The sequence below is a fragment of the Bactrocera tryoni genome, unplaced genomic scaffold, assembly GCF_016617805.1.
Source record: "Bactrocera tryoni isolate S06 unplaced genomic scaffold, CSIRO_BtryS06_freeze2 scaffold_176, whole genome shotgun sequence".
NCBI classification, from domain to species: Eukaryota; Metazoa; Arthropoda; class Insecta; order Diptera; family Tephritidae; genus Bactrocera; species Bactrocera tryoni.
Window position 1 is genome coordinate 21,127 of NW_024395896.1, and position 13,841 is coordinate 34,967.

The 13,841-nt window shown below is 30.6% G+C and overlaps 1 protein-coding gene across 8 annotated transcripts in view; it reads right to left on the minus strand.

The window, feature by feature from the left end:
• Nucleotides 1-8,428: 8,428 nt before the first annotated feature.
• The window catches only part of LOC120780133 (protein 4.1 homolog), a 105,062-nt gene continuing 99,649 nt past the window's right edge, over nucleotides 8,429-13,841 (minus strand). For 5 of the 8 annotated variants that reach the window (XM_040112417.1, XM_040112415.1, XM_040112414.1 and 2 more), the window contains 4 exons: nucleotides 13,510-13,617; nucleotides 13,070-13,219; nucleotides 8,858-8,968; nucleotides 8,429-8,753 (listed from right to left, as the gene is read on the minus strand). In XM_040112417.1, the coding sequence (XP_039968351.1) occupies nucleotides 8,688-8,753; nucleotides 8,858-8,968; nucleotides 13,070-13,219; nucleotides 13,510-13,617 (435 nt within the window). In that variant the 3' untranslated portion in view covers nucleotides 8,429-8,687. The remainder of the gene's footprint in view (nucleotides 8,754-8,857; nucleotides 8,969-13,069; nucleotides 13,220-13,509; nucleotides 13,618-13,841) is intronic. The other 3 variants (XM_040112422.1, XM_040112420.1, XM_040112418.1) reach the window with 1 other exon arrangement.

Below are 13,841 nucleotides of genomic sequence, written 5' to 3' on the forward strand. Positions count from 1 at the left end.
AATCTGCTCATTGCGTTTCGCCTCTTGGGAAGATTCGTGTTGGGTGTAGTTTAAGCCAAAAGGCAGTTAGAATTGAAAATTCAGTTCAGCAGGGAGTCGCATACAGCCGGGTGCCGGACATACAACACGGCAAAGGTTTTAGGTCGGCGTCGAACCCGAACAAGGTAGAAAAAAAGTCACTTCCACCTGATTAATTAGAACCAAATAAGCATGTATTATTTGGTGTGCTGATCAACGCTTTGTCTTGATCTCTGTGCTTTTCTTTAGAACTTCTCAAACGGTCTTTATGAAATTTTGCACAGATCTTTGAGATACAATTCTTAAAGACTTGAACGAAAGATTTTTTTTGGATTACAACTATTTGAGCAAATAAATTTCACGATTTCCAATCGGCGTGAGAGTAGCGGCCACAGTTTTCTTTGTCTTGATCTCTGTGCTTTTAAGCACCGTGGGGTAAGGCCATCGTCGGCTGGTACCCATGTAAAAACACGACACTGTTGGCCTAACTTTTTGTCAATGAAAACGTGGGTTTCTCAGCGAGTGGTGATCTTATGAATAAAACTAATATTTTGTTATTAGCTCTCAGTTTATTATATAAATGTAAATAATTAAGCTTCCATGGATACATACATACATACATACTTGTATAATATAAAAATGAGAATAAATTTTATTTTATTTTTTATACTCTCTAATTTACAATCTGTGTGCAACAAGAAAATCTCGTTTCGACGAATATTAAAAATATTTTGTGTGGAAAAAAAATATTTTTTTACAAAAGTCAATAGCGGATATTGAATTTCTATAATTTTATTAAAAATACATTATTAAACTCAGCTTTTACCAATTCATATTATTTGTATATTTTTCAAAACGCGTTAAAATAGTTTATTACAATAAAAACTGCTACATTTTGTATAAAAAATGTGTTCAAAATTTTCAAAAACTTATATATTCCGAACTAACTGTGTTAAACATACACAGAACACATATAATTTTCCAATAAATATTTTCTAAAATATTCACAACATTCAAAATTAAAAATTAAGTAAAAAATGTTTTTGTGTTTGTCGCCATTTTCAAAAATTATTAGTATTGAACACATGTATATAGCATATATACATATATGTATATGTACATATATAAGTTTTAGTACAATTTTATATATATTTAATTGTGACATTCATAATTTCAACATTGATTTGCAAGCTTTCTTCGCGCCTGCTTATTTCAAAAGCTTCAAAGCTTCTTGTAAGTTTCTGCAACAACAACGCACAACTTGTCGTAATCAACTTTTTATTTTTTTTTATTTTTTATGAGTAATGAATATATGATTAAAATACAAATGGATTTGTTATTTACTTGTGTTTTAAGCAATGCAATATTTTAAGGACAAAGGGTGTCCCGGTAAGGCTTTGATCATTTGGTATACATATATTTGAGAGTAACAGCATTTTTTCAAATTAATTTTTTTAGATACAATATAAACATTAATTTTTTTTTCGTTTCTTATGTGAATGTCTGCTGTGTATATGATAATTGTTGGTGTGTTGGTGAGTTTGTATTTGTGAATTGCTTGATAAGCACATGTGGAGTTATTTTAATATTTTATAGTTAATAATAGAATCGTATATAAATATTTTTTATTTACTGGGTAAATAAATTTATTTATTTTTGCTTAAACTTGCTTCAGAAATATTGAAATCATAACAATTCTGCTTCTTTACATTCTTAAAAAAATTAAAACAATCAAAGAAATTCAAAAATAGATAGAAATTATTTTTCTGACAAAAAAAAAGAGGCAAGTGAATGTCCGACTTCAAAAATATTGACATAATATAAAAAATTACAAAAACCTTTTAACTTAATTTAAAAAATTCCAAAATTAGATTAAAATCATATATAAAAAAAAAGAGAGTAGTGTGCATTTTAAGAAAAAAATATTGAAATCATAAAAAATTTTGCACGCAACTTTCAATTGCTTTAAAAAAATTTTAAAACAACTAAAAAATTCAAAATTCTTCCAAAATTATATTTTTGAAAAAGAGAGGCGATTAATTTTTTTACTTCAAAAATATTGCATTAATAAAAAAAATTACAAACAACTTTCAACTGATTTTAAAAACAGTTAAAAAATTCTAAAATTAGTTTAAAAAACATATTTTTGAAAAACGATAGGAGCGTGTGTTTTATAAGAAAAATATTGAAATCATAAAAAAGTTTGCAGACAACTTTCAATTGCTTTAAAAAAATTAAAACAACTAAAAAACTCAAAAATTCTTCCAAAATTATATTTTTGAAAAAATAATTTCTTTTACTTCAAAAATATTGAATTAATAAAAAAAATTACAAAACAACTTTCAACTGATTTTAAAACCAGTTAAAAAATTCTAAAATTAGTTTAAAAAATATATTTTTGAAAAAACAATAGAAGCATGAATTTTATGAGAAAAATATTGAAATCATAAAAAAGTTTGCAGACAACTTTCAATTGCTTTAAAAAAATTAAAACAACTAAAAAATACCAAAATTAGTTTAAAATAAGTTAAAAATTTATTTTTGAAAAAAAAAAAGATTCTATGGAAAAAACATTGAAATAAAAAAAATACAAACAACGTTCAACTTCATTTGAAAAATAACTAAAAAATTCTGAAATTAGTTAAAAATCATATTTTTGAAAACAATAGAAGGACGTGAATTTTTTGGGAAAAATGTTGAAATCATGAATAAATTACAAACAACTTTTTGATTCAAAGTATTTACCGTTATTTGCAAAAATTGGTCTACAAACACAGAAATACTAAAAAATGTGTAAATAAAAACTTCAACTCTCACCATAAACGGGTTGTTTGGTTGCCCAAGGTCAACATAGAATACATAGAATCTCTAAAAACAATATTTTGTTGTTGTTGTATAAAAATATAAACATTCGAGGAAAGAAAGTAAAAAACTAAAAAAAATAAGTTTGGAAAAAATGCAATCGAAAATAATTCTATGTTAAGCTATTTCTGGAGTGAAAAAGTTTGGTGGTACCGTATACACTTTATTGTGAGCTCAGTAGACAAAATGGGATTTACACCGCAGTACTCTCATAACGAACTGCTCAGCCATCACTGTAAGGGATCTGCGGCAATTCAGTTAACATCGACATACATACATACATATATTATTTTCTGAGTATTTTTCAGAGTACCAAGCATATATAAATACATATATGTATATGTATGTAGATTAGGGTGGGTAAAAAAATCATATAATTTTTGCTTAGTACTTTGAGAAATAGGTTGTTCGACACATATGTATGTATAAGCAAGACTATATTTCTCAGAGTACTTAACGAGAAAAAATATTAATTTTTTTTTACCCTCCCTAATGTAAGGTATAATATATTATATGTATATTAGATACTTGGTACTAATATTAAGACTGATTTAAGAAGAATATTCAGAATTATTTGTGTGGAGTTTATCAGCAAACTTTACGAAATTTCTATTGCAGAGAGAGAGAGAGAGCGTTATTAAGTTCACTTTTTTAGTTGACACTCTTCTTTTTTTCTTCTCTTATTTTAATGACTCAATAAGTGCCTGCATGCATTTTGGTAATTTTTTTTTTGGTTTTATAATTTTTGTGTTATTAAATGTTTTTTATTAACTTTATTATTGCCTTATAACATATAGCTGCCGAATTACCAATACAGGCAAAATTGAATTTTACATTAAAAATTTTATATTATTTTTGATTATTTTTTTAAAATATTTTTTATAATTTTTTAAGTAATTTTTTTATGATTTTTACAGCTATAATAAACACAATTTTTAAAATCAAGTATACGTAATTCCATAATATTTTGTTAAGTGTGACAACAATGATACAAAAACAAAAGATTGTGTCAATTTGTCATACGAGCTTTCACTCGTAATGTCAAAATCAGCTGTTTTCCTTAATTTTAAAATGCAAAAATAGAAATGATTTTTGGAGCGATAAATGAATAAGAAAAGTAAAAAAAAATGATAAGAATGCACAAAACCAACAATTTGTCGTAAGAGCTTTCACTCGTAATGTCAAAATCAGCTGTTTTCTTGGCATTTATAATACAAAATTATGTTTTTGAAATGTACCAGCCAATAAAAATGTGTTTTTGCAGGCATAATTTAATACGAAAATTCAAAAGAAATATGCATTCCTTAAATTTCAGTATATATCTACCGACATTCATCCTCACCATGGCCAAGTTGGTCGAATTGGTTTTGAATATAAGTACTTTGAAATTATCTATCTTAAAGATTTTGCTATGTGTATGGCGAGATCGGCAGGCGATCATATACTGAGAGCTGATACCCTACTGCTGAACTGTAAAAACGGTTCTCCACAGTCAGAAAACCTTAAAAACAAAATAAAAGAATATTAAAGGCATTTTAATAATAATAAAATTTTTTCCTAACTTGCAGCAGACATTCCATTTAACATAACCTTATTTAATTGAAACATGTATGACAATCTATCAAGTCAAACTCGTTAGAAAACAAATTAAAACAAAAAAATACGTTAACTTCGGTTGCACCATCAATTTCTTCGGAGATTACATTGCTGCTTTAGAAAATAATATATACCAAATTTCGTGACTATATCTTGTCGAATGTGAAAGTTTTCCATACAAGCATTTGATTCCGATCGTTCAGTTTGTATGACGGCTATATGTTATAGTAGAATCAGATATCGGCCGTTAAGCCGTGAAGAGATTGTACTTCAAAAATGATTTCCAAAGCTAAATTTTTACTTCAAAAATTTGAAGGGCAAACACAGATTTACAGGCAGACGGATATTGGCTAAATATCTTTCTACTATGACATACTGCAATAATTATATATATACTTTATAGGGTCTCTGACGATTCCTTCTGGGTGTTACAAACTTCGTGGCAAACTTAATATACCCTGTTCAGGGTATAAACATAATAATAAAAACTAAACTTTTAAAACTAAATTTTCTGAAATTCAAAAGCTATGAATATATCAAAATGTGATGAAGAAATCACGGTGATGTCTTACTTTATCATTGAAATTTGATTGTCAATTACAATGTCATGAACTGTGTGAGAACAGAGCGTTAAGTCGTGAAGAGATTGTACTTCAAAAATGATTTCTAAAGCTAAATTTTTATTTGAAAAATATAAAGAGCAAACACAGATTAGGCAGAACGTATTGTCAAACGTATCAAACTGGGTTTGATTTGATATTTTTCCAAAACGCGAAAGATTGGCTTATAAACAAACAAAAAATTAAGGTCCGTTTTCGAAGCAAGGCCCCCAAAACCGAAATATTTGCTTTCGAATTTCGAATCTGAGTTTTTATTTTACAACCGAAATAAGGGATCAGTTAGCGCGACGCATAGCGCTTCGAGTCCAACGTTCGGTCGATATGCAAGGTTATTCGAGCAACCATGGATAGATTTCGCACCACGTTTCCCCTGGTCGATAATGCGCATGCTCAGAGACGCGGTAGAAGTCACACAGTCGAGCAGAGTATCTTTAATAAACAAAATTGTCGTATTTGTATTGACGATGAAGCCATTTTTGAAACGCCGTTACATGCTGAAGAATTCACTGTGGGCAGAGGGAGTCATTGGTTCATATTTCGTCAAAAATGAAATCGGTCGTAATGTTCAGTGAATGGGGAACACTGTAGAGTCATGGATAATGAGTTTATCGTGCCGGAATTGGAGTATGTTAATGTGATGAACCTTTATTTCCAACAAAACGACGCTACATGTCTTACAGCCAACGAAAAAAACAATTTAATGAAGAAAAGTCTTCAAACGGTCGGCAAACTTAAAATAACCTGTTCGGGGTATGAAAAAAACGAAAACCTACAAAAATGAAATGAAACAAAAAGTGTTCATATTTATAGAAATGAGTGTTTGTTTTATTTAAATTTTTTAGATTCCGTAATTTATGCACAAATTTTCCTGCGCTTGCGTCGTAAAGTAGAATATTTGAAAATTCAAAATGTCGCAGCTAAATATGCATTATATTTTGTGCATTGTTCTAAATACATATACGTATTAGATGCTATGTGTATTAGGGTGTGTAAATAAAAATCTATTGGTGGTTTTTGGTTTTTTTTCGCTTTGCACTCTGAAAAATATGCTCTTAGGCACCACTAAGAAAGCTTCTCCAAGTATGAGCCCTTAATTGTAACGAGCAGGTACTCCGCCTTAAAGTTTTTTATTTTTTGCTAATTATCATGTAGAAAATTCAAAACTCGCTTACAAATATTTGAAAATATATCCCGTTTCAGATGTTTTGTAGGAAATTAAATACTTTACAAAATGGTCTCCTATAATTAGTCGATTAAGTTAAGCGTTTACAAGATAACTAACGTAAGAAATGGAAGAAAAAAATATTTAAAAGTAAAAATAAATAATAAAAATAATACAAAAATAAAAAATTATATAATAAAAAAAAAATTAATAATAAAATAATAATAAAATAAAAAAGTTATATAGACAATAATAAGAAATTATAGCAAAATAGTAATATAGAAAATAGTTAAAAGATATTCCTACAAAACAATGAGTTTGGAAATTAAAAAAATTTCTAGTTATAAGATTCCTAAGAAAAAGAAATTGCCTTAAAATAGTCACACTTCCATAAAATTAAAAAAAAAATACAATAATTAAAAATAAATAATAAAAACATAATATTAAAAATAAATTTAAATAATAGTATTAATAAAAAAATAATTAAATAATAAGAAAATAAAAAATATAAATAAATAATACAAAATAATAATTAAAAGAAATAAGAAACCATTTATGTAGAGCAGTAAATTGCCTAAAAAACTATGAGTTTTAGAATTTATAATGATTTTTTTTTGTCAGTTATAAGATTCCTAAGAAAAAAAATCTCGCCTTTAAATTGTCACACACACTTCCATAAAATTAAAAAAAAATAAATAATAAAAAACATAATAAAAATAAATAATAAAAAGACATAATATTAAAAAAAAAACAAATTAAAAATAGTATTAATAAAAAATAAGGTGATGATTGCCCTATAAAAATGGGATTTTTTTGTCAGTTAATTAAAAAAATTCCAAAATAAAAAATTATAAAATAACATAATAAAATAATAATTAAAAAGAAATAAGAAACCGATTGAGTGTAGAGCAGTAAATTGCCTAAAAAACTATGAGTTTTAGGATTTATAATGATTTTTTTTTGTCAGTTATAAGATTCCTAAGAAAAAACAATTGCCTTAAATAGTAACACTACCATAAAATTAAAAAAAAAAATATATAAAAATTAAAAATAATAAAGACATAATATTAAAAAAAATTTTAAAAATAGTAATAAAAAAATAAATAATAATAAAATAATATAACGTAATATTAAAAAAAAAAAAAATTAAAAAATAGTAATCAAAAAATAAATAATTAAAAAGTTTATTAAAAAAATAATAAAAATAAAATATATAAATAAATAATATAAAATAATAATTAAAAGAAATAAGAAACCATTTATGTGGAGCAGTAAATTGCCTAAAAAACTATGAGTTTTAGAATTTGAAGAAGAAAAAAATATTGCCTGAAAATAGTCGCACTTCAATAATTATTATCTTTTAAACGCTTCGATTTACGAAAACATTGTACTAGACCTCTTTTATAGAGCATTCAATTTCGTACAAAATCCATAAAACAAAATATTTTTTGAAGGACATGGCACGAGTTATGAATTTTTGTAACTGATAATAGCAAAAAAATGTAAAAATGTCAGAGCGAGGACCTTCGCGTTGCAATTAACCATTCACTCTTGACGAGATTTTCTTAGAAGTGTCTTCCTTTTCTTTATTGGCAAAGACAACGCTTACGCGATAATAGCCAAATCTGAGTCGTAGCGGTCTCTAAGAACACAATTTTTAGCGAATAAAGCGAAAAAACTTCGATTTTTGACCCACCCTAATGTGCATCGGTTTGCAGCTGCATTTACATTTATGTGGGATCTTTTTTTACACTTTTTTTCTTGCTACACTGTTGTACAAAATACTTGTCTGCGTTTACTTGAATGCATATACAATTTGAACTTGTTTGTATTTATATTTTATTACACATAATAATAATAAAAATCAACATTACAAAGATAATAATAATAATAATAAAAGCATTTCGTTTATTTTAACTTAAGTTGTTAGTTGAAATTTTGCATTTTTACTTTTTATAGCATTAATTATGTATTTTCATTTTAATTGTAATTGTATTTGTAATTGGTAATTGGTAATTGTAATTTACTTGCTGTCAGCTTAAATATAAATTTTTTATAAAATTAATGTAAATAAAAAATAGACGATTTCTTTTCATTTGCTTATTGTGTGCTTTATAGTAGTATTTCCGCTGCTTCTTTTTAAACGCTTATTTATGTATGTATATATGTGTATGTGTGTATATAAGGGTGGCTTGATTTTTTTTTCGTTCTCTGCTTTCACTTTCACTTTGCATGTGTGCGGGTGCTTTTAAAATGAGTTGTAGCATATATGTAAATACACATACATATATGTATGTAAAATACATCGTTTATATATGTATGTACATATATTTATATACATATATATATATATATAATATGTAGATCGGTCACTACTTTGTATTTGATACTCTCTGTTTATTGGATGTGTGCGAAGCTGAAGTATGGTTTTACTGCGTTTGTTGTTGGATTTCAATCTTCTCCACTGTCATGTCTGGATTCATAGCTGTCGCCTCCTGCACATTTTGAAAAAAAAAAAAAAAACGGAAATTAGCAATTAAGTTATGATTTATAGTTTCTAAGACGACGATCAGCAATGGTAATGATTTTCAAAACTCACCTGAATTGCTTCAGCCAATGCCTTGTCATGATCAATTGGATCGCCATCGGATTGTATGGTGATCTTCTGTTCAACACGTGTTTCCACAATGCCATCACGTTCGGTTTTATACTGTGAAAGAGTATGAGGAGCGTTAATATTAGAGAAAATGTTTTTAGAGATTTTATATTATTTTTTATGGTATACTTGTATATTAAAATTGAAACAACAGTTAGTTTAGAATTAAGTAAATAAACGGATCTCTCGTGAGACCACGAAAAAGACCATGTGACCAAGAAAAACAGTTAGAAACCTCAAATTCATCTCCTACGAAACCTGAACTTTCCTTCGCAAATAAAAGAGATTTTTTTGCAAGCACTTGAATTTGGTCAATCGGTTTGTATGGCAGCTCTATGCTACAGTGGTCCGATATGAAAAATTTATTTGCATATAGCGGCATTGCTTTAGACAATAATATTTGCCAAATTACGTGAAAGTATCTTGTCACATGGAAAAGCTTGCCATAGAAAAACTTGAATTGGATCCTTCAGTTTATATGGCAGCTATTATCTATAGAGAGCCGATATCGACGGTTCTGACAAATGAGTAACTTCCTGAAAAGAAAAGGACATGTACAAAATTTCAGAGCGATAACTTAAAAACCGAAGGACCAGTTGGCGTATATACAAACGGGCATGACTAAGTCCACCCGTTCCCATAACAGTAGGATATAAGTAACAGAAACGGACTCGGATTTTTGTCCAGCTAACGACTGTCAACCCGGTACTATGCCTCGAAATTACTTCAGAAATGTTTTCTGACGCTACAACAACAAAAACTAAATCAACTCAACTCGTCGCTGTCATTTTCAAGAAACGAGTCTGTAGGCACCAAAGCTCCGAAGTACTACAGGTAATTCCAATTTATTTTCTCTATTTGCTTTCGCCCCGGACAATGTTACAAGAAAAGAACAAGAAAACAGGTAAAGTTTGAAACCTCACATGGCAACTAGAGGATTTGAACTTTGCAAATAACATTTCCCTACAATCTCAAAATCATAGAATCTTCGACCCCAAGAAAAGTCAATAAACTAGTCGGACTTGAAATTAACAACGCAACAACAAAGACTATGAGCGTCCAAGTCTCCTGCGGAAGTCAATTAAAGATTGGCAATCATAAAATCGAGTTCGTCGACAGTTTCTGTTGTCTCGGAATCTATACAAAAACTGGCGGAATAGCAGAATCGGGTGCCAATTGTAGAAAGCACTAGGTAAAAGCGGCGTTTGGAGCGTGCAAATCTCCGGAAGCACACAACGTAGAATATTCAACGCAAACATGAAGTCTCCGCAGATGTATGGAAGCGACAGGTGGCTGGTCTAGAACTCAATTACTCACTACGAATCAACTATTCAAGCAACCAAGGCTATAGAGCTTACAAAAAGATAAACCCGGATCGAACAAATTAATCAGAGAAATTGGCGCTGGATAGGCCACAGTTTGAGGAAGACTCTAAACAGTTTTGAGATCTCTTTTGACTGGAATCCGAAGGAAGCAAAAGTCGGTGTCGACCTAAACTGGAGAAGGGCGATAGATCGGCATTTGGAGCTCGCAAATCTTCAGAAACACAAAGCACAGAATATTCAACGCCTGCGTGAAGTCGACGCTGGTGTATGGAAGCAAAACATGACTGATCCAGAACTACATCACTCACAGACTCCAAGCCTTAAACAACAATTGTTCACGAATCAACTGCAGAACACACTGGGTCCAAGCTACAAGCAACTAAGCGCAATAAATATATAATAATAATTGCAAGAAATTGCGCTGGATAGATCATACTCTCAGGAAGACTGCAGCCTTCAATATAAGTACTGGAATTCGCTTGACTGGAATGCGCAAGGAAGCAGAAGTCGGGGCGGACCTCAACTACCATGACGAAAGTCGGTACTGCATAAATTAGCAAAAATAAAATCAAGTGAGACGGCGCAAAGACCACAACTCTCAAACAGATGTAATGACGTAACCTGCTATCGGTCCAATGTTCCTGAGAAGAGTAACAAGTAAAAAAACCATAAATTACAAATTTCTTCTGCAAATTTTCGGCGCATATTTCAAGCTTACAGCTAGAAAAAACACCGCCAACCCCAAAAGCACTTCATATTTTACACTATTTTGGACAAACAAGAGCTGCTGACATACACATATACCGCAAATCGTATAATGCAACTACAGATATTATTTTTGATATTTTAATTAGATAAAATAGACGAACTTTCACAGATACATATATACAAAATATACAGTTTTAAGCTGAAACAAATACAATTACTTAAGTAGTTCACTGGAAATTTTATAATAATATACCCAAGGCATCATTAGCTACTTTTTAAGGGGGTATTCTTGTCTAGGACTTTGAAAAAATCGATTTTTTTTGCATACCTTGAAAGTTTAGACGTTCAAAAATATGACCTTGGAAGGATTTTTCAAAATTCGACTTATTTTCGGAGATACAGCCGATTTTGTGACGTGGCGTCCGGGTTCACTAGAATTGTCTCCTAAACTTTAAACGCGTTTTTCTCAAAACTGACTTTTTCGGAACGATACCCACGATTTCTCAGGTTCTACTGGATCGATTTACTTGAAATTTTTATAGATATAGGCTTTGTCAAAGGTTGGAACTAGCCCCATCCCCAAATTTTTATTTTTATTATTTTTAAAAAAATCGAAATAGTCAGAAAAAGTGATCCAAAAAACTTTTTTTTTCAGGCAGTCGCCATTTTGTGAAAAAAAATTTCCCCACTTTCCCCATAGTTCCGGCCATTGCGACATTATTCCATATTAATAATCTTTTTTTTTGGTTTCAGATAACTAGAAGGGTTAAAATCATGGGTATGGTCACGTGGAAATTTTTAGAGACCCCCCACTTCGTCAGCTCATAATTTTTGAAATTTTTTACTTTTTTTAGTTTTTAATTTTTTTCTGTACTCTTCTAAAATTAACAGTTTTTTGAAGAACTTGAGAATCCGACCAGAGACCGGATCGATTTCACAAGTCGCTGTATCGATTTCTCCAGGACGACTACGCTCATCTATCTTGGAGATGAGCACTATGCGTACAATCACAATTTTGCCAGTTTTGCGATCAACACGTCCGACTTTGGTGTACACATCGCCGGATTCCGGATCAACTTGGGTGGTGGCATAAAATGGTTCGCCAATAGTTTGGTTAACATCACCGTGGCTGTATAAATCTGACCTGAGAATGATTAGATTTTGGCGGTCTTCGGATCGAATTTGTTTTGTTTCTTGATTTCGTTTGTTTTCGGAACGAGATAACGGTAAATAGTGATAAAATAGCCGGTCAGCGTGAGTAAATTTCACAGCTCTCGGCGAATTAAATCGTCGGGCCTCTCGAAGTGTAATTGATAATTTTATTTGTTGCGGTATAATCCTTCTCTAACAATGGCATGTCTGTATGTCAAAAATGGGTTGACTTCGGCTGACTTTGCTCCATATGATTGGATTTTAATGAAACACAGAGAATTTTTTTTTAGTATGTGCTAGGATAATAGTTAATAGAAAAAAACGGGTCGATACTATCCTAACTTCCACATAGTACGTATAATGATTTTCGTTTTTCTAACAAATCTTATGTCGAAAATATCGGTCAATGTATGAGTTATATAGAGTATATATAAAATTGATTAAATTCCGATACTCTGATTGACGTTTTACATCTTAAGGTTTTCTCTGGTGTTGACTCTTGCAAGTTGCGAGAGTATCAAATATGCGGCTACTACCGAACCTAGCTCTTTCTTACTTATTGTCTCAACATTTTTTCACATAACCGCAAAAGTTTTGTGAAAAAATCAAAAATCCACATTTTGGGACTTTTACTTTAATCTCCAACAAATATTCTACAGAACCCATAGCTCCGCCGCAAATAGAGAAAACCCATTTTTAAACCAACAAAGTTCTACCAAGCCCCGCTTCCTCTTCTCCACCTCGATTTAAGGTCGAAAAAAGGTAGGGCGCCGTGGTAGAAAGTTTCGTTGCCAATGGCTTTCAGCCCACTATGAATTTCGTTCACTGTTTAATCATTTCAAAGGCATCTGCTCGGCTCTAATAAGTTTAGAAATACGCTTTTTTTCAAAGGAAGTATAATGCCTTGGGTATAACTTACGTAGAGTCAATAACGAAACTCTAATTAGTTTCGATTTGAGTTCCAACTTACGGTAATAGTTTCCACAGTTCGCGTTTTGCTGCTGAGCGTTTGTGTTGAAACGATTTCGCCGTGTCCGGAGTAGCCAGGTGTGTCCTCACCTAAAATGACGCGGGTTTGTTCAACATGTGGACCGGGTACAGCGGCGTAGCTACCATGTCCCTGAAAACGGCAAATACAACAAAGAACTATTAGTATTTTCTTGTCGTCAGAACTGCCAAAACAAAGTGTGGCTGCTGTGGATGATATGTGAACAATGAACGACTGGAACTTGGCGCAATATAAGAGTACATTTATAGTTACTAGGAAAATGCTATATGAGGAGACTACATCTATACTAAATACATACATATATATGATATATAGAAAAGTGAAAAAGTGGAATATTGAATGGATCATATGTGATTTATGTGTGTTGGTGTGTATGTGTGTTATTTTTTGATGAGACAAACCTTTTCGTAGGCGGTACGCACCACACTGGACCCGTCGTATGGGCCATCGATGGGTGTGCCCGAGTCGCCAGAGCTAGTCGATGAAATACTGTCTCCACGGTCTCGGAACTACAGTTTGTTAATTGCGTTTTTTCGATTTTTTTTTTTTTGGTACAAATTATATATGGCAAACACATTGCAAACACAGTTCGATTTATTAGTTTCATTTCATACAACAGTACGGTTAAATGCAATCAACGAGTACGGCAATCAATCAACATACGAGTAGACGAAATAAATATAATGCAAAGTAAAGAAACGCTTTAATTTAATTATGAAATTATTAATTATGA